Source organism: Gouania willdenowi, chromosome 14 (assembly GCF_900634775.1).
Source record: "Gouania willdenowi chromosome 14, fGouWil2.1, whole genome shotgun sequence".
NCBI classification, from domain to species: Eukaryota; Metazoa; Chordata; class Actinopteri; order Blenniiformes; family Gobiesocidae; genus Gouania; species Gouania willdenowi.
Window position 1 is genome coordinate 5616470 of NC_041057.1, and position 26707 is coordinate 5643176.

General features: G+C 34.6%; 2 protein-coding genes across 2 annotated transcripts; one reads left to right on the forward strand and one right to left on the reverse strand.

Annotated features, from left to right (window-relative positions):
- Positions 1 to 1845: 1845 nt before the first annotated feature.
- Positions 1846 to 6573, reverse strand: tmigd1 (transmembrane and immunoglobulin domain containing 1). The gene is made up of 6 exons (XM_028466743.1): positions 6459 to 6573; positions 4887 to 4970; positions 4504 to 4803; positions 2884 to 3159; positions 2631 to 2734; positions 1846 to 2555 (listed from the first exon to the last, which is right to left on the reverse strand). The coding sequence occupies exons 1-6, from the start codon at positions 6532 to 6534 to the stop codon at positions 2544 to 2546; spliced, it is 852 nt and encodes a 283-aa protein (XP_028322544.1). The 5' UTR covers positions 6535 to 6573; the 3' UTR covers positions 1846 to 2543.
- Positions 6574 to 8982: 2409 nt separating this feature from the next.
- Positions 8983 to 24655, forward strand: slc47a1 (solute carrier family 47 member 1). Its single transcript, XM_028466222.1, has 17 exons — positions 8983 to 9257; positions 11592 to 11693; positions 12801 to 12869; positions 13540 to 13688; positions 14076 to 14118; positions 14823 to 14867; positions 16458 to 16555; positions 18727 to 18824; positions 18914 to 19027; positions 19218 to 19285; positions 19950 to 20058; positions 20135 to 20210; positions 20298 to 20367; positions 21056 to 21188; positions 23277 to 23371; positions 23539 to 23631; positions 24026 to 24655. Exons 1-17 carry the CDS (start codon positions 9027 to 9029, stop codon positions 24359 to 24361), a joined length of 1929 nt encoding a protein of 642 aa, XP_028322023.1. The 5' UTR covers positions 8983 to 9026; the 3' UTR covers positions 24362 to 24655.
- Positions 24656 to 26707: the final 2052 nt, after the last annotated feature.

Below are 26707 nucleotides of genomic sequence, written 5' to 3' on the forward strand. Positions count from 1 at the left end.
TGTGTTTTAGAGATGATAAGAACAAAAATATTCCCAGCAGGGATTTTCTAGAGATGATAATATAGTTGTGATGAATATCTCACCAAATGAGATGTTTCTTTAATAAGGATTAACAGCATCTCCTTCCACAATGAAAATCCAACATTTACTTAATATTACATAGAGCAATATGCATTTTCTTTTTCCTTCAAGGTAATAACATCGTAATCAGCGGTGCCATCGTTGAGCAGTTTTATGTGAATCGTTAAAGCAAATTCTTTTATTGGTTAAATATGGACACAGAGACCTTGAACTTCACACCCTTGTACTTTCTGTTCTTTTGTCACAATAAGAGTAAATGTATAACATGGTTTTAAGGAGTTTACAGTAAGAGGTTAGTGTTCAGTGGGAATTCACAACAAGGGAACAGATCAATTGAAATTGATATTTTGAAAAATATAGTACTACTCGTCTTTTTATAGCTATAAATTATAATACCTGAACGAGATCATAAACTGTATGATATTCATTGAAATATAATATGAGTTGGTAATAAGGAAGAATGCAATGCAAGGTTAACCAACATTAATTCTATTAGAATAGGGGAAAAAATACCGATTTACGATATATGCCGATATTTTTTGTGATAATGTAAAAAAATTGACACGTCTCGTCAGAATAAACATTTTTACTTTCGTATTTATTTATCTACTGCTTTATTTCCATTTCTGCAAATGTGGTCATGGGTCAACACTAAAGCACTTTCATGTGCAGTGTAAATAAATGTCAGAGCAACTGACTGACTTGTGTCCATTATTTTTTAAAACTAATATGATTCATTTATTCTCACTAAAAGTGTTTGATTAAAATTTTGTTGGAAAATAAGGAAATTAAAAATTGCAATAATCGTTACTATCGAATCACAATACAAATCGAATACCCAAGTATTGTGATTCAAATATATATAATAATATATGATCTAGTCTTTGCATTCTCTCTGAGACTCTAAAAGCTAATGTCTTGACTAATTAAGCTGATTTAGTTTGTAAAAAATTTGATATTTTTACAGTAAGGGTACACATTAATCACATGCAAATATTTTTAGGTGAAATTGTTGTCATGTTTATTGGTCAAATAAATATCAATTTCTACAAACAGCAACCGGAATTATACAGGTTGTCAAATTTAAAAATCTTCCAGAACAGAAAAGTATATTTTAAGTTGGAGACATTATTACACTGCTGATAAAGTTGCAACTCGAAATGGACTTGGATTAATTTTTCGTGCATGGGAACACGACGTCCTCATATTTTAAGTGCTGCAGGGCACGATATTGATTCATGTTTCAAAGCACAAAAATTTCGTGCAGTTTGACATGTTTTTTATTCATGCTGCGCGTCACGAAATATTGTGCGGCTTTATTTTTTAATGGCATTTATTACCTTAACCATATTCCTTATCCTGACCCTAAATAATGTTGTAATAAGATGCAATAGCATTAAATAACTTCGAATCAAAACACTTTGAGTTTGAAAGTCATGCTGTGCAGCACAAAAAAAAAAAAAAGCGAAAGCTGTGGTAAGAGTTAAACTATTATTTTTGTGACAGCTTCACCTTTCCCAAGTCAGATTGTGTTGCGTGACAATGATAATGAGCTGCAGCTAAAAATGGAACAGACATGATATTGAAATTGAAAACAACAAACGACGTCAGCTAAGATACATACAGTAAATGCTTAAATCAGTGGTTCTAATCTCAACTTTTTCAGCCCACGACCCCCAAAATAAGGGACTGGGGACCCCCACTGTAGCTGAAGGTGGTTGAACACAGACATGAACATTGAAGAACAGCCATATGGAGACAGGGCCATCTTCCTGTCATCCAGGAAGTTTATTCATATTTGTGAGATAGTATATAGTCATCTTAAAGATGGAAATCGTTGTTTTAATCAGAAATTGGTTAAACGTTGCAAATTATAGTGGCCCAAAAGTGACGGAAAAAGTGTAAAAGGGTTCCAAGTGTCAATACTGGAACAATTAATAGGGAAAATTACTTTAAACCTGCAAATATTGGACATGACAACGTGAATGTGGTTTAATTGGCAAAAAAATCAACATGAAATACGGTGGAAAGAGGTTAAATGAGACAATAATGGGTCAACATAATGCAACATTGGGTGGGAAAAGTGGTGGAAAGGGTTTATAAGTGCCAAACATATTTAGAAAGTGGAACAAATGTGCAGAAATGGCATTGGAATTTGATGAAGAAGTGGCAATAATGGGAGTAATGTAGCAAATATACATGAAAAGGAGCAAAAATATGGCAAGAAAAAGTGAAGGAAATAGGTTAAATATGCCAAGTTCAGTGTAGTTGTAGAAAAAGGGTAAAAATAACCAAAAATGGCTTGAATTGTTCAGAAAATATTCTTAGTTTCTTGAAGGCATATGGTGACCCCCTCCCAGTGTCTCGCGACCCCAAATGGGGTCCTGACCCCAAGGTTGAGAACGCTCGACTGAAATGGTTTTCTGTGTCCAAAAAGAAGTGATGTGGTCTTCAGGGCCAGATTATTTGAAGCACTGTCAAAAGAGAAATAATATATCAGTATAAAGGTTGTAAGGATTAAACTACTGTGTGGTTTCTGTTTTATTTACCTGAACAATTCTCTTCCACCGTGCAACAACAGCAAGAATGGTAGTGAGGCTTACCACCACCACTGCTGCTATCATGGGATACAATGGGAACTTCATGGTTTTTTCTGTAAAGACAGAAAGGTGATTAATCCAACTCATATAATTCACTGACTCATCATTTCAGCTGCACTTTATACACGAGCAATAAAGCACCAAAACCCCCTGAGATGTGCCTTCAGTGTCACCGTTGAGTGCTGACTGTGAGCGAACTGACCTGTTACTGTGACATGGAAAAGCTTGCTGTATTTTCCATCGGCCATACACTGGTAGGTGCCTTGGTGCAAGCTTTCCTCCACACTGCCGGCTGCAAGTTGGCTTTTAAACCCGTCATTTGTCAAAATGAAGCCGCCTCCTACTAGATCCACTGCAGTCCCGTTCATTGTCCACTTTACAGATGACACAGGCGGATTGGCCCAAATGTCACACTGTAGGACCAGCATAGCTTCATTTTCCACAGTAATGTGTTCGGACCCAGAGAGTTGGGGGAGATCTAAGGAAAAACAGAAATTTTTAAATGCATAATTTAACCCAATACGATAATATAAACTATTATAACTATATAAATGATAAGTCCAGCAAGTTAAGTTTGTCTTCTTTTTGAATGTATGTTAAGGTTTCATTCATTCAGGCAACTTTTTTTTCCCCAGGGAATTTACTTGTTGCCAGTCTTCTTCAGAGGCATCTGCTGATCACTTTAATGTGTAATTTCCTGAAAAATAGTTAAACTATAACTATTATAACTATAACTTATTTTAAAAAAAAAGACAAAATGAACTTGCTGGAATTACTATGCAGAAGTCAAAGAAAATATTTATAAACTATTAAAGCTGATGCCATGAAAATTCAATAAAAAAATTGTCAATTATAATTTAACGCAAAACTGGGGAAACATGTTACAGTTCGATGTACAGTTCTACATATATGCAGTTAACAATTATTAAAATATGTTTCATATCAAGCTTTCCCACATTTTACCATTTAAAGAAAATTAAATCAGGGAGTATACTGACACAAAAAAGGCTCAGATGCCCACATCAAAAATATTAAAACCTGTATTTTCTATTGATTAGGAAGCCAATAGATAGGAAAGAAATTAGATGATAGATATCTGTTTTTAGTGTATTTTACAGCTGATTTAGGACCTGTTATCATAAAAGATGCGAACAAAATGACGGGAACATGAGATTCAAATTCTGATGTACCGTAACTGGTTATGATTTACAGTCCGCATAAACAGGACTGAATCATAACATAACCTAACCACTAGAGCGAACATGGGCTCATCTGTGAACGGTCGCTGTTAGCTTACCAATAAATGGGAAGAGATTGGTCACCTTTATAATAAGTGCTGACGAGACCACTAGGTGTGAGGCCCAAGGATAAAAAATAATTCACTCGCATTGTCTTCAGTCGAGGGGCCAATAGTAACGCCCAAAACAGCTTATGGAGCACTCTGTTTGTAGAAAGATCTCTGATTGGCTGAAATCTAGTGTCACGCTACTGGATTTCTAAAGCTCAAATACAAAACCGAGAGAAGGAGCAGAAGTCCAGTGTCCTCTCAGAACCCTTTGAATTACAATATGCTCAAAGGTTAGTATGGAATTTTGTCCAAATTAAGCCAAAAAAAACATTACATACTGCAGCTTTAAGGTCATATAACTCCCCACTAGTGACTCATCACGGACTCTCAGGTTAGGAGTTGAATTACACCACTATTCAACAAAGAGTTAAAAAAGACAGCTAATAATCATACATTTATTGGGCATGGGGCTCCAAAACAACATGAAGTATTTTACCTTAACTTATCTTATCTTATCTTATCTTAGGGACTCACATATGACATCCAGAGTGACAGAGGTTCTGACTGACGTGTTCCCTCTCAGGTGACAGGTGAAGGTGGCTCTGTTGTCTTCATGAATGACGGGTGTGACACACACACTGCTGTGTCCTTTTCTGTTTTCGTCCTTCAGGGCGACCTCTGCACCGTTCCGGAGCCACACCAGCTCCTCATGCTCATCCTCTCCAGTGCCAGAGCCAGTGCTGTCATGGGCACAAACCAGTGAAACAGTCTTCTCCAGGTCCACCTGTACGACACCGTCACCGTTCACACCTGGATCAGACTGGATTTCGAGGCCTTGTTGATAGGAAAGGGGTTAAAATTATACTGATATGTAGTATAGAATAAATGAAATTCAAATGTCACCTTATTGGACTTACCGAACGTCTGACATCCACAGTGGAGAAGCAACAGTAAAGAAATTACTTTGAGCATTAGCATCATTATATTCCGTTTGGTTGAACCTAAGATATTGGAAAGAGTGCCAGGAAAATTATCAAAGAAATCTTTAATAAAAAAAACCCCACAATATTTTATTCAATATTTAAAAAAAAAAAAATGTTAAGTGCGATAAGTTCTACTTTTGAACTCAAGGCCGAGGGGCCAAATCTGGCTCTTCAGGGCATGCGACTCGGCCCCCGCAGGAGAAAGTGAAAATGACAGAGGAAACATGAATCATTGTGTAAATGACCAAATAATTCAGTTGTAAATTGTCGTTGTAAAAACTCTAAATATTTTAAAAATTCTGCGGTTTTTCTTAAATTATTCCTCAAAATCTCCCCAAATTACATACAAATTGGTCAAAAAATACATCAATCAAAAGTCTTTGAAGTATCTGTCACTTATTGATTTGATATTGTTGATGTCTGTATCTATCTATGTATCTATGTATCTATCTATCTATCTATCTATCTATCTATCTATCTATCTATCTATCTATCTATCTATCTATGTATCTATGTATCCATATACAGTATCTATCTATCTATCTATCTATCTATCTATCTATCTATCTATCTATCTATCTATCTATCTATCTATCTATCCATGTATGTATGTATCTATCTATCTATCTATCTATCTATCTATCTATCTATCTATCCATGTATGTATGTATCTATCTATCTATCTATCTATCTATCTATCTATCCATGTATGTATGTATCTATCTATCTATCTATCTATCTATCTATCTATCTATCTATCTATCTATCTATCTATCTATCCATGTATGTATCTATCTATCTATCTATCTATCTATCTATCTATCTATCTATCTATCTATCTATCTATCTATCTAAGTATCTATCTATCTATCTATCTATCTATCTATCTATCTATCTATCTATCTATCTATCTATCTATCTATCTATCTATCTATCTATCTATCTATCTAAGTATCTATCTATCTATCTATCTATCTATCTATCTATCTATCTATCTATCTATCTATCTATCGATCAATCTATTTATGTATCTATCTATCTATCTATCTATCTATCTATCTATCTATCTATCTATCTATCTATCTATCTATCTGTCTATCTATCTATCTATCTATCTATCTATCTATCTATCTATCTATCTATCTATCTATCTATCTTTGTATCTATCTATGTATCTATCTATGTATCTATCTATCTATCTATCTATCTATCTATCTATCTATCTATCTATCTATCTATCTATCTATCTATCTATCTATCTATAGTATCTATCTATCTATCTATCTATCTATCTATCTATCTATCTATCTATCTATCTATCTATCTATCGTAAAATAAAAGGAGTGCCTACCAGTACGAGACGTCTTTTTGTAAAAATTTCCAGTTGAAAAAAGTAACTAATCTACTTTAAATTTTGAAACCTGTCCACATGACATGTTTAAATATTACACACTTTGTCCACAATTCAAGACAAAAAAAAAAAAGAAGCTTATAATTTTTACTAACCTGACAGTGACTTGTTGTTTGTGCTCTTCTGGTGTTCTTCTTTGCCCTGAGTGTGTGAGACAAAGATACGTGACATCCAGAAGCTCTTTTTATGCCTCACTGGACACTTTGTAACTTTTTATTGGTTGAAGTCATCAAATGGCCCTAAAACATGTTGAATGTAGCAATGAAGTTATATGGTTTTGTTTTGTTTGCTATTCATGAGAATGGTTGGTGACTTATGACGAATCCACAGATTTTTGGTAATTTGTGATAGAATTTGGAGGAACAATGCACAAAAAGAACTGCTTAGGTTGGTAAAACATGAAAATCTGAATTAATAATAATTTCATTTATTAGTCCTGTACAAATGTATCAATTACTTTGAAAAAAAAATTGAAAACATGAAGTGCTTTATTGGTATTTATTGTTAAATATGTATATATTAGTTATTTTTTGTCTCTGTAAACATAATATTTGCAGAATATTAATAACACCACATATGATGTACAAATATTTACAATAAGACACTTTAAAATTTGCTTTACAAATTAGCTGAATTATTTTAACTTCATTGATTTCAATCAAATGAAAGTAAACGTCACCATCAAGGATGTACATTATTTGAGGGTTCACATTCAGGTGAATAAAATCCCTCGTATTAACTTGTAACTCATGAAAATTGATAAAGTCTCACAAGTGAAGTTTTTGCTGCTATCTATTTACTGTAATAGCGTAAATCCTGTGTCAAACTCGAGGCTCGGGGGCCCTTTAGAGCATCCACTTTGGTCCACGGGAGAAAGTAAAAAATGACAGAGAAAACATTAATAAATATGTAAATTCTTAACTAACTATCTCAGGCACTTTTTGACAAAAGCAACTCATAGTCAGAACTTGTTTACATAGGAACGGTTGCTCGGATGTATGATTGGACAATGACTGTTTGTGGGCGGGGTTTAGCGAAAAGTCAGTCACACAAATTTATTGAAACTCCACAATATTTGCAGAGCTTGCTGTTGTCCCCATGTTTTTGTCACAAATTGTAAAAAAAATTACAAATTTTGTGTTCCAAATTTTGCCGCTTTTTTTTTTTTCAAATTTCCCCAATTTGAATAAAAATGTTTAACAATAAATACATTTTAATAAATAAATAACAATAGAGGGAATTTAGATGGAGATCTTACAGGGACTCTCATTTATTGCTTGGATAATGTGGGTGTCTTACATATTTTACTTTTAAATCAATGTTTGTATTTAATACAAATCTAAAGATAAATACTTAAATATCAATTAAATATCATTTATTGTAGAATGTAATCTATGGCACATTAATTTTGAACTTGCTTGTTTTCCCCATCTATAATCTTCAACCCACTGGTCTGTATTCTGCCACTAAACTAATTATTTTTTAGTTTGTAACCCCTGGCATAAATCAAATAATTTATTCACTATCCTACAACAAAACCAATTCTTCTGAATTTGAGAGTTATGCGCTGCATTCTTAATTCTTTGATTCTCTGTAGAATGTGCTTAGCACTCCCATTGCATAAAGTATTACTATTGTGTCATCTGTGCTGTACATCACACTTTAAGCTCATTAAAAATGAGTCTGCGTCTGCAAATCCAATTCCACCCTTAAGAAGCTTAATTTCTGATTTCAGGGGGACTCAGGAGTGGATCAGTGACGGTTATTCAAAGTTTGATCTTCTTTGCTCGTGTAGTACATATTCAGGACTTCATACTTTACAGTAACTGCATCTTGGTGTAAGTAAGCCAAATGTGTTGGGTTTAGTGGGAGTTCAAAGGTCAACTGCTGTTGCAACACTGAGCCGTGGAGGAGGAATGTGCGCTTTGTGTTATTATGTTGCACAACGGAAGAGCTTGTAAACTGAAAAACACAAATCAGTCAATTTTATTGTTTTGAACCCAGTTTTTTCCCCCAAAAAATCTAACAATAACTCAAAGAAATAATTTTATTTGGGAATTTATGCTTTATTATAGTACATTTTAGGCTGAATGTAACTGTGCATTATTGTAAGTTCTTGTGAATATAAATAACCTCCTAAACATCTTAAAAATACAAAAAAATAAAGTGTGACTTAAGAAATAAAGCCAGGGGTCAAAGTTCAGCTCGAGACAGATGAGATAAGTGTTGTGTTCCATTCAAACTACTTGAATACAATTAAAGTCTGCAGGGCTTTTGGGCCATGCATTGGATGTCTTTGTAAGCAGTGCAAACGGGCATTCTTCATCAGATTAATGAAAAATCACTCTGCAAAGCTGCTAAAATTATGCAACCAGTGTATTTCGAAAACAACAACACATGCAAATGTGTGCACAGCATAAAAACATACAAATGATACATGCACGACCGCACTCTGCTTTCACTCTTCCACTCATACCCTTAAATTCTACTGTACAATCAAAGTTAAAATTGCCTGCAACGTGTTGTGTTTGTAAGGGTGATAGATAGCCCTCTCACCCTTGCACTCACTTTCTCCTCACGCCCTCTCTCCCTCCCTCCCCGCACTGTTTTCTAGCCTTTCTCTTCTCCTCTCCACCGCCTATGAGCTCTCTCTGCTGTTTTGAATGGAGAAGCTGGGCTCCCTGGAGCCTGCACACCACACGCCGGGTGTAGGACCCGTTGCTGGGGACCCAGTTGCCAAGACAGCAGCAGCAGCAGCAGCAGCAGGGCCCGTGGGAGAGGAGACGCCGACGGTGGAGAGCTCCAAGCTGTTCAGATGTGCATGCGTTAAACGTTGGATTCCACTGGCCTACAGAGAAGAAATCTACCATGTCCTGCGTCTCACAGGCCCACTGGTAAGAGTTTGAGTTGGGGTGGGGGGAGTCATTATGGACCCAATCTGTGCAATCGGCTCCTTGCAGGGGGGTCAAACTCATTTTATCAGAGGTGTAAAGAGTACTGATATCTTCTACTCAAGTAGAAGTACTTTTATTTGATCGAAATTGTCCTCATGTACAAGTACAAGTAAGTCATACATGAAATACTCAAGTAGCTCAATTAAATAGTACTCAAAGTAAAAGTTGCTAGTTACTTTCACCCCCATGTTTATTTTTGGTAATAAATCTTGCCACGGTTCTCTTGCATACAGTAAATATCAAAATCTTGCACAATTGAAACTTTATTTTTTAGTATCACTGATATGCACTGCACCCTATCATGGCCCCTCATTGAAACTAAAATGCATTATAATTTACTAATATTTATAAAGAAGATTATTTTAACTGGTCAACAAAGGTTATTTAAAGAAAAGATCAAATACTCCCATCAACATCCACTCGTACAACTTAGTCACAAGTTGTCCTAATACCAACTATTTACAAATGTCTGTATTTTTTAGAGCTTTTAACTTATGGAACAAATTGTCTAGGGACCTGAAAGACATGTCAACTTTAAGAATTAAAAAAAATCTTTAAAATCAGATTTTTACTCATCTTAATGTATATATCGTGCATTTTTTTATGTATTTGTTGGTGAATGAAAATATGCCTTGATATACTGTACCTTTTTATGTAATGTTTCTGTATATTTTTTTTTTAAGTGTCTTGATTTTTTTCTGTTCTTATGTACTAGAATCTTGATTTTTTTAATGAAAATGTCTATTTGTATGGTTGTCGTAAGGACAACCCCCTGTGCTATTGGTACAGTTACCGAAGTACAAGTACGTAGCGTCTAAGGGTTAGGGTTATGTGTAGTCTTGGTCACATGACCTAAACTGGCCAAATAGCGGCGCTGCGTACAGATATAGAATGTCGGTATATTGATATGGCAACTGTGCAGATAGCCACTGCCTTTTCTTATTGGACCCCAGGAAAATAGCAACTACAAGCTAATGAGGATCCAATCAGCAAATAAACAAATAAACAAATATATTTTCCACAAAGGCATCTGTATAAAATAAAAGGTTTGTCAAAATGTACAATTAAAGAAAACATCAATTAACTAAATAAAAAATAAAGAAAATTCTCAGGCTCTAAGTATAGCTACATTTATGAACTCTAAAACTAAGAAAGTAACCAGCATTCCATGCTGTTTTTGGCGCCGTGCATTACGTTTAATCTGATTGGTCGGCTATGATGTGATGCATTGATCGTAGTCTGGTCACTTCATTTTTTTTGTAGTTTCAGAATGTCAGTTGAAACATAATTTACTCTGTAACGGTTGGGTGTAGAAATGTAACAAATTACTTCTTTTAAAATGTACTTAAGAACAAGTACATTTACTGATTTATAAATACACTCAAAAAAGTACCTGTAAAAGCAACTCAGTTACAGTAACGTGAGTACTTTGTAATCCATTACTTTCAACTCTGCATTTTAGTTCAGGGGCCAATTACGGAAGTTTGATCTGAAGTGGGCCGCAGAGGTGGAGAATCGAACAATTTCAACATTAGTCTTACTTTGCATTACCATATATACATGATATAAAAGCAAATAGAGTATATAAGCCAGGCACCAACAATACCCAAGAAATAAGTGACAGGTAGTGACTATATTTATTTAATTTGGGCAAATCTTGTAAAATAATTTGAGGATTGTGTGGGATTTGGGAAATATTAGGTTTCTTTCACAATGTGAGAGTAAAAATGACTCCCATCATGTTATCCAAGCATGGGAAAACTGCCAACACCTGCAAATATTGTAGAGTTTCATTGAATTTGTCACAAATTCAGTGAATAATAAGTTCTACATAAAGAAAAATCTGTTAGAATGTTATGTTTAAGTGTATTATTTTGCATGGATGCCAATATTCATGTTTGGATATGATACAGTGATTTATAATGACTGCCAATTCTGCCTAATTTCAATAATTCCCGTGGAAATTTGCCAGATATTTCACGCCCCTTTGTAACCCAGCTCAGATATCCACAGCTAAGTTATTTGGTCATTTGCATTGTTTTCTCAGCCATTTTTACTTTTGGTTTAGATGTTTTAAAGGTCCAGATTTGGCCCCTGGGCCTTGAATTTGACACATGTGCTCTACAGTTACTAATTATGAAAACTTTACATTGCAAAGTGAAACATGTCACCTCTACCTATGCAGAACACTGTTTGCATGGCAGATGCACATACTGTACCTAACCTGTCTGCAAATTCATCAAACCCCCTTTTTTGTGTGTGTGTTTCCAACAGCTTCTTTCTCGGATCCTTAACTTCCTCCTGCCGTTTGTTAACTCCATATTTTGTGGTCACATTGGCAATGCAGCGCTGGCTGGATATGCATTGGCCTCGGCGGTATGATGTTGTTCTTTCTTTTCCCCACCCTTCCTGCTGAGCTACTGAAACTCAACTAAAAGTTTTTCTATTCATGGTTCTGCTGAAGCTTGTGCTACTTTTATGACAAAACCAATTTTCCTTTGTAGAAGAGAGTCCAACCCCTGTCGAGACTTTGAGGGGCTGGCATGTCCACCAGATAGGATGTAGCAGACATTTTTGTATATTCTGAGAGAGTAGGTGGAGCTGTATTACTATACCAAATTCCAGTTTCCTATGTGATGTATTTCCTGAGATATTGAAAACTGAAAATGGAAGAAAAATAAGGACGAGTGAAAATCAACACATACTCCCTCACTAAATTGGCCGTATCTCAAAAAATATTCATCCGATCAAACTAAACATTTACAGTGTCAATTGAATATTCAAGAAAAAATTGGTAAAAAAATTAGAATTTGTGTGTGGGCCTTTTGTGAAATTAAATGGAATAACCCTTGGGTCTTCTGCATGTTACCATAGTTTCAGACGCGTTTCCGAGCTGGCAACGATCCACGACAGGCAGCATCGTGACCTTCCATGTCTGATCGTGCATGGCTGGGATTACATTTTAATCTTTTTTTGTTTTCTCTGTACATAAACACGACCCCCAGCATGCGTCACATGACTCAGTAAAAACAGGTGCTGAGCCGGCTAGTGAGTTTAAAGTGGTACAACTTCAAACGAGTCACAGAAAACAAAAGAAACCACTTGGATTATTGATTGAAAAACTACAGGAATGCATTCAGTCGTCTTACCTCATTAGCTCAGTAAATCTTGTTATTGCAGAGCAGCTCAGGGGCCACCACAAACGGTCATTAGGTTCTGACGCTGACTTTTTGATCGTTTCTGACTGGCTGTGAGAGGATGACATGGAGCATAGCATTACAAATCTCAATGTAATGATTTACTCCTGGACACAGGTCAGAAGTTTGGTCAAAAGCACTGTACACAACTGGGAAGCAGGTAATTGAAATAGGTGGAAATGTTTACTTTTGTGAGGTAGAGGTCCAGTCCATTGCTTATAAACTGACAGATTTTTTTTTTGACTTATATAACTTAAGCATAATTTTCCTTTTCTTCCCATCTCAGACAATCTCCGTAACGACAATGTCAACAGGATTTGGCTTCATTGTGGCATGTGATACACTCATTTCCCAGGTGAAAAAGCCTACATTTCTGCGCTTTGACGATATATTGTGTTAATTAGTACCTCCGCCTCGGAAATATTATTTTCATTGCTTTCCCACATTTTATCATTTAAAAAATTTAAATCTAGGGATATACTGACACAGAAAAGGCTCAGACACTCACAACAAAACTATTAAAACCTATATTTTCATTGGTTAGGAAGCTTAACACAGTAACCATTGGATAGGAAAGAAATTAGATGATAAATATTTGTTTTTAGTGTATTTTACAGCTAATTTAGGACCCGTTATTAGGTTATTTATTCCAGTGTCAGTAATTGTGATTAGTTGTAATTGACTTTGTGAGGATAAAAAAATATTGTAATTTAATTGTAAATGGAAGAAAATGCTGGTCACATTGAACATGGATAATTGAAATTGTAATTGTAAGTAAAAAATGTATTTGACCCTGGCTAACAGCATGGTAACCTAAATTGCCATCTTGCCTCGCTCAGGTAAAAACAAACAAAACTACTAAATAAAATACAAAAAGGTGTAAATAATGTTAGAACAAAATTATGGCTCCTACACTACATGGTACCATGATCAGGATTAATGATCCAGATATCAGTGAATATCTGGAAAAGAGGAGATTTGGCGTTCTCTGAGTACTTTTGTTCTATGCTCTCTGCGTTTTTCAGACATATGGCGGTAAGAACATGAAACGTGTGGGTGTTATTATACAAAGAAGTATGCTGATCCTGCTGCTGTATTGTCTGCCATGCTGGGCGCTTCTGATCAACTCCCACAGCTTGTTGCTTCTAATGCATCAAGAGGCTCAGGTAGCAGAGTGAGTACCAGTTTAAAGACACTAAAACACATGACATTATATGTTGACTTTAGAAGAGTTGCTTTGGATGAGCAGCATTCATCGGCTGGCATTATACCCTGAATATAAGTTTAAATGTGATTTTACTTTTATTTATTCATTATTAGCAAATATTTATGCAAGAATCAATAATAATTGATACATTTGTGGTTTTGTTTAAGCATTGGACATTCTCACAGGCATTAACTTCAGGAATTGCAGCCTTTTCTAGCTAATAGTTCAATTAATTGTAAGTTGGAGCAGTTATTGATATCTGGATGATATTATTCTATTCAGCTACGTGAATAAAATATTTTAATTAGATTTCTAATGTTTCTAATCTACTACTTGGATTTCTATTCGTTCCAGGATTGCACAGCTCTATGTGATGGCATACTTACCAGCAGTACCAGTAAGTGCTTAAAAATTAAAAAGGCTCAAAACCCTTACATGTTTTTACTTTTTACAATGCATTTTTCAAAATAAAAGATGAAAGGAAAGTCAATTCTATGATGATGATGTGAGATAAATGAAATAAATTTCCTTAGTATTTTTAAAAAAAAAATTATTTTTATTAACAGAATATTACTGAATAAATGTATTTTTTCCCAATATCAATTAATGATTATAAGACACAGAGGCAAGCTACAATGTTCTCCTGTAAAAGATTTTCAATATGTGTCAGCTGTGAAATAACCTACAGTTGGGGTCCAAAATAAAAATGAAGAAGTCGCATAAAGAAAAATTGTTTTATATCCCCAAAAAGAGTAACCTTTATATTATAAATTAAAACAGAGATCAGATGTTTTCTTACATTCTCACATGCAGTTATGGGCCAATGCAAATAGTGAAAAAAAGTAGTTTTTTGGATTTCCAGAGATTGTCATCCAAGAACCAATGCACATATGCAACTAATCATTAGTGATGTGAACAGTCTATGTACATAGCTCTAAGCTGATCAAATTACAGGGAGCTGAGGTATATAATACGTTATTTACTGAAGGACCAAACATGTTCCAGACCCAAACCCCGAAAAACTAAATATATTGCAAATGCAGCTGATTTTTCTGTATCTATGAGCTAACTAGCATAATGTCTCCCCTTTCCCTTCGACAGGCCTTGTTCCTGCACGAGCTGCAGGTTGCGTACCTCCAAAACCAAGTAAGTTCTTGAGTTGTAGACGTGCGCATTCGCTGTCATGAAGCCAATCATGAGATGAACTCAGACTAAAGTGGCACTCCAGGTTTGAAAGTTTCAGATTTAATCACATGTTGCTTTCGTGCAGGAAGTCATTACATTTAATTCATTTGATAATTTTGGTAAATTGAAAGGAAGTGTTTTTTAGGTTCATCGTTTAGCTCAATTTTAGCAGAGTAAGTAATTCTTTATCATCACTGCAATAGAAAACATGGCTTTCAGTCAGGGTTGGGGTCAATTGTAATTGAGTAAATGAGAATTAAGTACATTTATGATGTAATTAGGGGGCCAAGCCTGCGGGTCCTAGTTACCCCAGGACCAGTGATGCTGGGAAACCTATTGTAATTGTTCTGATTATATATATATAACCAAGGTCAATGCGTTTTGGCCTAAAACTCCCACACTGTATTTCGCACATTCAAGAACCTCATATCCACACATTCCCTGAATAGCACTGAATCCTCTGGGCTGGGGTCTCGCCCATTACTATTACAACACTGCAAATGGCACGTTGGCGTGTGTCCTGACGCTCGCCCCAAGCCCGCCATCCTTCGTGACGTACTTGCATGGCCTCCACAAAGCTGGGAAAGCTTGGCCCCCTTTATTACTGCTTGCAATTCTAGTTATAATTGGAACCATAATTGGAAAAAAAAATCAGTTGCTGTTGTACTCATAATTAAATTGTAATTGAGTTCAGAAGATTTACTTTGTAATTGTAATTGGCATGAAAATTCAATAAAAACTGTCAATTACAATGTAATTAAACGCAAACCTGTACAACCATGTTAGAGTTCTATGGCTTACACATATGTAGTTAATAATTATTAAAATATGTTTCATATCACTTGTTCCACTACCTCTTGAGGATAATTTTACAATTAAAAAAAATATAAATATAGGGGTACACTGACAGAAAAAAGGCTCAGACACCCACACCAAAAATATTAATACCAATATTTTCATGGATAAGGAAGCCTAACAATGTAACCAAGGGATAAAAAACAAATAAGATGATAGATAATATTTTTTTGTGTATTTTACAGCTGATTTAAAAAATGGGTCAAAACTAACCTGTTATCATGTGAGACGCTAACAGAAAGCTAACGCAAAAGGAATGTTACATTCTATAGGGTAATTTATTTCAGACTCAGTAATTGTGATTAATTGTAATTGAACTTAAATAATTGTATTTGACATTCAGGAGGAAAACAGTATTTGTCATTTTAATTGTAATTGGAAAAAATGTCAGTCACCATCGTCATAATTGAGTTGTAATTGAGCATAAATAATTATAATTGAATAATGTAATTGACCCCAACCCTGCTTTCAGTATTAACTACTAGAAAAAAAACTGGCATTCAATTGCTGATATGTTTCATATGTTTTTGAACCAAACCAACACAAAATGCGGCATTAAATTATAAAAATAATAAATTACAAACACCAAGCATACCCGTCTGCCAGCTAATAGCTTGTAACTAACATGTAAAAGCATCAATTCACAGTATAAATATCAGCTCTGCGTTGCTAATGTTTGACCTATTTCTCCATTAGGGGATTATACTGCCTCAGATGTACACAGCAGCAGCAACAAATATTATCAACGTGGGCATCAACTACGTCCTGATCATCACCCTGGATTGGGGTGTAATGTGAGTGTGTGACTAAGTTTCTATACACCTGTGCCTGGTTGTGTTATCAAGTAGCGTATGGCAAAAAAACTGTGGAAATATTTCAGACCTCAACAGGAGTCACAATAGAAGATGTTTTTTTCTTATTTATGATCACGTCAACCGTGCATCGTGAAGAAATATTGCACTTTGTGCGTCAGGGGACAAAAATTCAGCCCTGGTATTTTCTGTTAGTCAGTGATTCTCAATATGTGGCTCTTTATGTCTTAATTTTAATTATTATTCCCCCAGAAAACCTTAAAAGGGAGAAACTTTAAACCAATTTCCTTTGGCCATTTTGCAACTTTCATTGTCCTATTTTTGCCTGTATTGAAAAAACTTTCAGATTTTAGCTCCTTTTACAAATAAACATAGTTTTTTTTTTTTTTTTTACTATTTTTGGATGTTCTTTTTGACACTTTTATTCATTTTTTGTCCTTTCTTATATTTTTTGGGCCACTTCTCATCCAAATAAGTTTAACTTTTGCCCAATAAATACAACTTGTTTCCTTTTTACCCTACATTTTGCCTTTTTTTGTTCCACATTTTTCCACATCTTTCACAATTGTTTGCAACATGTTGCCCATTTAAGCTACCTTTCTCCATTCCATACCACCTGGTTCCTCTGTATTTGCCATTTTTTTGGCCACTCTTGACTGCTTTTGGCCCATTTTAGTAACTATTCACTCTTTTCTTGCCATGTTTTTGCCACTTTTGGATCATTTTTTGGCCACCTGTTACCATGTTTGCCTTGTTACGGCAAATTTGCGGTTGACCTCATTTGGAGACATGATTTATTGCTGCCTCCACTAACTCGTCAAAAAATAATATTGCGCATGTGCGCGCATGTGCATATATATACGCATATAGAATCCCAGTACAATGCAAACTCAGTGCATGACACCGGTAAGCCAGGTGGCCAGTCCACCACTGCTTTGTGTGCAGTTCATCTATTGAGAAATGTCTGATGTTGTGTGATCTGTGATGAAGAGGGGGCCACAGTGTGCAGATGGTTTGTTTTTGTAAACCCCAGCAGCAAAGGCCAGAGAAAGTGTGAACTTGATCCAACTGAACAAACACTTGATTCCTCCAAGGATCATCAGCTCATGTCCAGACTCAACCTGTCCTTCTCACATCTAGATAACAGTCACAGTGTATGGTTTGTTCATTGGATTTTCTGTTCAGAAAAATAATATGTATAAATAAAAAAAGTTTTTATTTGATTTTCATTTGAAAATTGAAAAAAAAGTAAACCAAGGTAATTTTCATTCTTGTGGTCAAAAACCAAACTTTTAAAAAAAAAAATCTTACAAAATCTTACAAGAAGAACCAAAAAAAATGCTAGTTTTTTTTTTTACATGGTGTGGCTGGAAGTGGCTGTTTTCAAAGTAGCAGCATGTTTGGGGTTGGTGCCTGGACATGGATCAATACGGATTTTTCCGAAACAATAAAAAAAAGTACTTTAATGTTAGATTTCTGCAGTTGACAAGCCTTGTTTTGCCATGTCAAGAATCACATCAGAGTAAAGGCTTTCATATTTCTATTTATTTAGTTAGTTCATATTTTGGCCCCGCCCTGTCCAGGGTGTACCCCCGCCTAGTGCCAAGTGTGAGCCGGAGATAGGCACCGGCAGACCCCCGAGACCCTGATTAACAGGAACATGTGGGTCTGAAAATGAATGGATGGATATTTTGGCCTTGTTGCCAAAATAAACATATAGCACCGCCCTCAAACACGCTCTTACTTTGAAAACGGCAACTTCCTGTCACACCATGTGAAAAAACAGTTTTTTTTAGTTTTTGTTCTTTTGTCTTCTAACATTTCATCTCTTGTTTTTTGAAACAGAAAATAAAAATTAACTGTTTTTTTTTTTTTAAGTTTTGTTTATACCTTCTTGACCTTCATGAATTTAAATCATAATTTTGGAATTTTACAATTAAAATCAAATAACCATTCGCTGGTTGTTTTTTTTTTTAATATACTTTTCTGAATAATAAAATAATTTAAAAAAATGACCAAAACCTACACTGAGCCATATAGCACCTCGGCTTGACCCGTTCCTCACAAACAAAAATAAATCCTACACAAATTTGACTTCTGATTTCTTCACTTGGAAGCATTTTTTAATATTGTGTCTGTCTTGTGTCTTGCAGTGGATCAGCAATCGCTAGCGGCCTTTCCCGGATTATCCTCTGCATACTCTTATTTGTATATATCAAATGGAAGAAGCTCTATAAAGAAACATGGGGAGGTGAGACCCTCAAATATCACAATCAAACACCAAATGTGTACCATTGTGATGCTGTGAGCTATAATAACAGTTTTAATGAAACACTGCAGGCTGGTCTATGGACTCTCTGCAGGACTGGGGTTCTATTATGAAGTTGGCGATTCCCAGTGTGTTTATGGTCTGCTTTGAGTGGTGGATCTGGGAGATTGGAGGTTTTCTTGCTGGTCAGTATCTTTCTGATATTTTTTCCAACTGATATAAAACCAAAACACATCAAACTAAAGCAAAAACATTTACGCCAAGTTTGCAGTAGCACTTTGGCAATTCTATCTTTTTGTATTGGTTGTTTTCTTCTTTCCTACCAGGCAGAAATGATTTTATTAATACATCTTATCTTTACCTGTATTTTAAAAGGTCTACTTGGTGAGTTGGATCTCGCTGCCCAGCATGTGTTGATGGAAATAGGAACAATCATGTATATGGTACGTATCTATTAATAAATCACTTTAAATGATAAATAAAAAGAATCTCATGAAATAAACATTTGATTAAACATATTAAGTAAAATGTAACGTTCCTTTTGTGTTAGCATCTCTAATGTCCTAAATCAGCTGTGAAATACACTAAAAACAAATATCTATCATCTAATTTCTTTCCTATCAATTGGTTAGGTTATTAGGCTTCCTAATCAATGAAAATATAGGTTTTAATATTTTTGGTTTGGGCATCTGAGCCTTTTTTGTGTCAGTATACTCCTCGATTTATTTATATATATATCCAGTATATATATATATATATATATATATATATATATATATATATATATATATATATATTTTTTTTTTTTTTGGTAAAATGTGGGAAAGCTTGATATTAAACTAATTTTGATCATTGTTAACTACATATGTTCAGAACATGTACATAGAACTGTAAAATTAATCAATTATTATTGTATTTTTTTATAGATGTCATGGCAATTACAACTACTAAGTTAATTATCGAAACTCAATTAAAATTTCATTAAGAATTACAACAGAAACAGATTTTTAAAATTATAATTACGCCATAATTTTAATTAATTGTTCATTACAAATTTACAATTTTAATTGACCCCAACAAAGATCCCAACCTTGGTGCCCCATTCAGTTTCCTTTAGGTGTCCAGGCAGCTGCCTGTGTGCGTGTTGGAAACGCTCTGGGAGCAGGAAACACCCCCAGAGCCATCATCACATGCAAAGTGACTCTTCTTCTCGTAGGTACGAGGACCAACATTTTAATGTGCCAACAACAAAACAACAGGAAGTTACGTTTTCCGTTACTTCCTCCCTTTAGTAATGCTCGCTGTGGTCCAAGGTGTTGTGATCGCTTGCTCTAAGTCCATCCTTGGACGTATATTTACCTCAGACGTGTGAGTTTGAGATCCACACATGCACATTTGTACGTTCATTCCAATGCTATTGAATATGTTTTTATGATCTCTTTGTACTGTCTGCAGCACCATCGTGGACATGGTGTCGCACAACCTGACGGTGCAAATATTTTTACAGTTCTTTGATGGATTACTGGTATGTTAATGCAGTGCAAAGAGTCTGAAGTAGTGTGTAGCAGGAGTAGACTGGGGCATTACCAGTGACACCACATAGAAGCCGTAATTAAGTCAGTGACGCTCAACATGTGGCTCTTTAGGTCTTAATCTTAATTATTATTCCCCCAGAAAACCTTCAAACGGGGAAACTTTTTAACCCCTTTTCACCTATTTCCTTTGGCCACATTGCAACTTCCTTTGTCCCATTTTTGCCCCTTTTCAAAAAGTTCTGACACTTATTTCAGACTTTAACTACCTTTTGCCAATAAATATCCCCTTGTTCCTATTTTTGCCAGTTCTTTTTAAAACATTTTTGTACTTTCTTTAATTGTTTTGGCCATATTTCATCCAAATAAGCTACCGTGTACCCAATAAATAACACTTATTTGCTTTTTTCCCTACATGTTGCTCATTTAAGCTACCTTTTGCCATTATATACTTTCTGCTTCCTCTTTATTTGCCCATGTTTTACCTCTCTTAACTGCTTTTGGCCCATTTTTGTCATTTTTTACTCTTTTCTTGTCATATTTTTGCCACTTTTGGACCATTTGTGGCCACCTGGTACAATGTCTGCCTCCACTCGCTCATTAAAAAAATTAAAAAACTGGATTGGCGTACTGAACCGCCCACCGTGTGTAAGTATCTAACACTGTTTGTTTGCCTTTCAGTGTGTCTGCTCAGGGATTCTGGTAGGATCGGGTATGCAGAAAATTGCTGCCGTTTCCAACCTGGTGTGTTACTACTGCATTGGTGTACCTGTAGGCATCGCTCTCATGTTTGCTGCTGAGTTAAGAATAACAGGTAAGGCTTTCGTTTTGCACTGAATCTATCCATTGCAATTTTAAATTCAGACATTGTAATTTTTTGATGCCTTAAAACAGGGGAGTCAAACTCATTTTAGTTCAAATATGGAACAGTTGATCTTAAATAGGCTGCAGAATTTAGACGGGAAAATGAGTAATTTAATCAATGTTGTGCACTTCCATGTATAAATAAATAAAAAAATATGTACGCCACTGATGATATCAAAGCAACAAGTGACACAAATCAGTCCCAGCAGTTTCTTCACGTTCAATTTTATTGATTTTGTGACCCATTTTTATGCAATTTGGGGAAATTTTGTAAAATAATTTGAAGAAAATTCCAGGATGTTGGAAATATTGAGAGTTCTTTTAATAATTTAAGATTAAAAATGACTGCCATCGTGTAATATATAAGCTATGTGAGCCCTGTTAATTAGTTGTGGAGTTTCATTGAATTTGTGTATTAATTTGGAGATATTTACCACTGAATTAGTTGGTAAGTTACACAATGATTCATGGTTTCTCTGACTTTTTTTGCTTGCTCCTGCGGGCCGAAATGAATGATCTAAAGGACTGGATTTGGCCCCTAGGCCTTAAGTTTGACACATGTATGAAATAAAGCCAATATTTAATCAGGCATGTACAAATTTGCTTAAAAATCATTACTGCTTGTGTGTTTTAAGCTTACACGCATTAAAATGCATAGTGTTACAAATCATAAACGATCACACTTCGTTGGTTTTTGCAGATCCCAGATCAGATCAGAGCTCTCCCACTAACCTGCAGATCACATGGCTGTTGATTTAAAACGATAACATTAAATCATTGCAACAGTCTCTATTCACATCTCTATTAAGCTGCTTTGTGACACCAGGGTGAAATCCTGGTGTGCTGAATGTCAAGTGGTTTCATTGTAATTAGTCACATGGTGACGTGAGAATAGAATGCCTCAATTGTTAAATTGTAAAGAGTATCAACAGTGCAGATGTGGCAGAAGCTAACCCATAAAATGACGTGCGTCTAGGCTAGAAATTAAAAAAAAAAAAGCCTTGATTAAAGGCGTGGCTTCTGGAGCAGTTAAAACACACCCAGTTAATGCTATAAAATCTCCATAGAACAACCTATGCTATGTTAATTATCTACTAAATACTCACTATAGCTCTATGTTCACAATTCTCTAAATCCAATCTACTCACCACAGATTGTAGAGTCCACAGGTGCTAGTCTTTTATAAAAGGGGCGGAGCTAGGACTGGGCAAAAAAAAATCGATTTAATCGATTTATCGAATTTGTAGATAAAAACGATTTTTGTTTTGCAAAATCGAGATTGAAAAAAATTTGTTTTTTTCTCAATTATTTTTTTTCCGACTTTTTCGCGTTCCATCCTTGTGGGTTACCCCCCCCCCCCCCCCTCTTTGTTTACATTTGTTTACCCTTTGAGTAGGCTATATGTGCCACAGGCATGTTTAATTTTTTATTCACACTATGCTGAGATGCTAAGGGGAGAGTTTATAATTTTTTTTTAAATTGTAATGTTATATGTTATAACATATGTAGTTATCTGATTTCTTAATCAGAAAATTTAAGCTACTGTGAAGCAATAAAGTTGCACTTCTGACAATATATCTGATGTCTGCAGTCATTTTAAAGTGGATTGAAAAAAAGAAAAAAAAATCGGAAATCGAATCGATCTGCCCTAGGCAGAGCCAACAGGGCTGGTTTGTGACATAAGAAGCATCCAAACTAAGATTCTCAGTCAATAGCAAGTTTAATTACTCTTTAACAACTTTCTAACCTCATTTTAAAAACAAACATAAATAGAAAAATATGAGATTTTTAGAAAAAACTGCTGTTAAAATAACCCAAAATAGTAGAATTACTGATTGACATTCAGTACTCAGTACGCATTCTACATCAAAATCTGTTTTTTGAAGCCTTTTTGGCACCATTTAAGGTCTGCATACGACTCACTGTCCCATAAATCCAGAGGCTTAATAAAAGGAGAATATACTTAATAATAATATCAGGACTACCTGTCAGACCAGGATTACAGGAGATATAAATGTGTTTGTGTTTCTCCTTCCAGGACTGTGGTTGGGTATTTTTCTAAGTGCTTTCATTGAGTCCGGTTTCTTTGTCTGCTTGATTTTTAAAGTCAACTGGAAAAAAGTCACTCAAAAGGTAACACTGTTGTCTCAAAACGCATGTTAATGTAAATGTAAAGCTCTGTTTTGTGCCGTTATTGTAGCATCTAACAGGTACAAATATAAATATGTGAGCCTTTGGAGTTTTCTTTGAAAATATTATCTATATATTATGGTATTTATTTTAATATTACATGGTTTTAGGCTGAAAAACGAGCTGGGAAGAAGACCCTGATCACTCCGATGCGTCCTGCCAGTACAGTGCTGAATGATGGTCTCCCAGATGTTTTATACACAGTGAGTGTTGCTCAATGACATAATACCTAAATATTATGTTCAACTGCATTACTTTCAATTAAAAAAGAAAAGTTTAAATGCATAAAAAGATACCAAATATGTAGTAACTTAGTATATACAATATGCACTTACTTCTGTAATTTATTCTGTTATAGCCATGACTGCTGTTTTGAAAAAAAAAATGCTCTTTTTAAATGTATTTTCTGCCCTATTTTAGTTATATTATAGTCCTGTATAAGATTTCTAAGTATTTGTATTTTTGTTTCCATCACAGTATTTTTGCAAACCTTGCCCGATGATGATTATTTTATGAAATATCATGGGATGAAAATCCTTATCCTTTATATTTTCTTGGATCTTGCACTCACCCATTGACATGTACTTCTTTTTAAAGGCGCAGCTGCCTGAAGACGAGTCACCTACGTCAGAGGGTTACTGTGCTGTTGGTACCCAGGACCAGGAGCTGAAAGTAATGGATGGAGACAGTGTCACTAAAGCGAAAAGGACCGAGGAGGACAAAATCACTCCTGAGCCGCTTTCTACCAACCAGCTAATGATACGTCGAGGAATCACATTTTCAGTGCTAGCTCTTATTTTGGCGGTAGGCGTCACCGTTTACGTCACTGTCCCACTTCCTGAGCCCAGAAGCAGTGCCAACTTCACCCTGAACGGGACCAATGGCTCCACTCCTGCTACGTTAGCTCTACTGAACATGACCTCAAACTTCTGAGCAAACTTTATACTGTATAAAGGTTGTATTGTTTTTTTCCTGAAAGCTGCATGGCTTCCCATGAATTCCAGCTGCTTTTTTTTTTTTACATTTTTTTAATTCTTTATTGAAGGAACTACAGTCTGAGCTGAGCCGCTGTAACTGAGCACACAACCTCATTTGGACAATAATGACGAAATTATTAGGGCGCCGATTGTAAAGTTGCGCATGCTAAAATAAACAGCAACTTTTTGCAACATTTAGCAACAAACTATGTTTAAAGAAATGTATGTGAATTCTTTAAATATTGCTTTTGACCAGATTCACAGAAATGTTTGTGAAATTTGTGATATTTCCTTTTCTCGTAAAATCAATGTCAATGTTAAATCTAAATCTTAAATATTGAGTCTTAATCTAAATCTAACACAAATTCAACATTTAACATTTAGATTCAGATATAACATTTATATTTACATGTAAAATTTTGATTAAACATTTAGATTTGGATTTAATAATAAACATTTAGAATTAGATTTAACATTTAGCATTTAGCTTTAACATTTAGATTTGGATTTAATATTTAACACTTAGATGCAAATGTAACATTTAGATTTGGATTAAATAATTAACATTTAGATTTTACATTTAGATGTAAATGTAAAATTTTGATTAAACATTTAGATTTGGCTTTAACATTTAGATTTGGATTTAGAATTAATATTTACCATTTAGATTTAAAATTTAACATTTACATTTAGATTTAATATTTAACATTTACATTATATTTTTTCCAGAAAAAAAATCACAAATATTGCTGTAAATCTGGTCAAAAAATTGTTAATGTTTATTTTCACTCGAATTCCTGTATACAGAAGAAAGCCAAGCAAGCCACTTCATCCTCGAGCTTCTTTCCCTGCAGGAAACTTTGTTAACGTTTGTTACACTGTGACCAATTTATTTCAAAACTCTTGATCAACTAGATTCACACATTTATTTATGCATTGTTAAAAGACATCCTGCATACTGAAATGAATAATTTTAACTTGAGATTTATAATATATACTGCACTAACTGAATGTGAAGGGTATCATGAGCAACAAGGAGACATGCTCTTCATCCTACCAGCTTAAAGATGCACTGGTAAAAAAAAATGTAAAGGCAGCTATTGATACAAGATCATGGCAATACTGTGGATAGTTGATTTATTATGAGTGAAACTTCAATGGTAGCATCTCTAACAACCGTAAATGGTATCAAAGAAAAGTTTGTCTAAGAATGAGATAATGTCAGACATAAAAAAAAAAATATTAGAGCTCGATAAGTAACAACGACCCAAAATGTGACAAGACCAGAATTGTTATTTTAAAAAAAAGAATGTAATAGCACCCAAATGTAATAACTGATCAATAATGTAACAGTGCTTTTTTTTTTTTTTTTTACATTTGTATATATATGAAGGTAAAAATAAAAGTTACCAAAAATAAAAAAAAATATCACGGTTCTCCAAAAGTCTTTAATTCTTTCAATTAAATTAAATTCAACTTTATTTGTATAGCGCAATTTACAACAAAGTCATCCCAATGCGCTTATCAAAATATAAAATTCATAATAAGAAAGAAAGACACAAGAAATTAAGCTTTTATATATATATTGCAAGCCGTTTAGGAAATCAAATATACATTTATTGACTCTAGAAATATATGGAATGAATTAATGAATTTTATTATATTCAAACTTTCATATATATATACTGTATGTATATATATATATATATATATATGAAAGTTTGACTAAATATCAGAAAAGTCTGAATATATATATATATATTGAGAAAGTCTCAATTTTTTTCTTTCTTACCTTCATATATATACAAATCTAAAAAAATGTTTATATATATATATAAAAAGGCAAAATATTTCTACGTTTTGGTCTCAGCATCTTACTATATTATTGAAAAGTTTTTTTTAATAACAATTTGTCACATATCAGGCTCTCACATAAAAGTTTTGCAAGTATTTAAGTTTTGCTTTCTTGAAAACGTCATCAATGAATTGTATCGTAATTTTGATCCCTGGCCTTGAGTCTTAACACTTTGATCTCTAATAAAAACAACTAATTTCAAACAACTGATTTACTGGCAGGTTGTGGTGACACAGACCAAGAAGTTGTGTGAATCCTTACGTGTATCATCATCATAACAAAGTTCCAGGCGCTGACGGTGCGTCTCACTCAGCCTTTTGTTGATGAAGCCGCAGCATGCCATTGATTACAGTCCCTGTAGATGAGCATCTCTGTGAGGAAGCGGCTGCATCCCACCTAATGAGAGAGACAAAAGCCATGACAACACAACCAGATATGAATCAATCC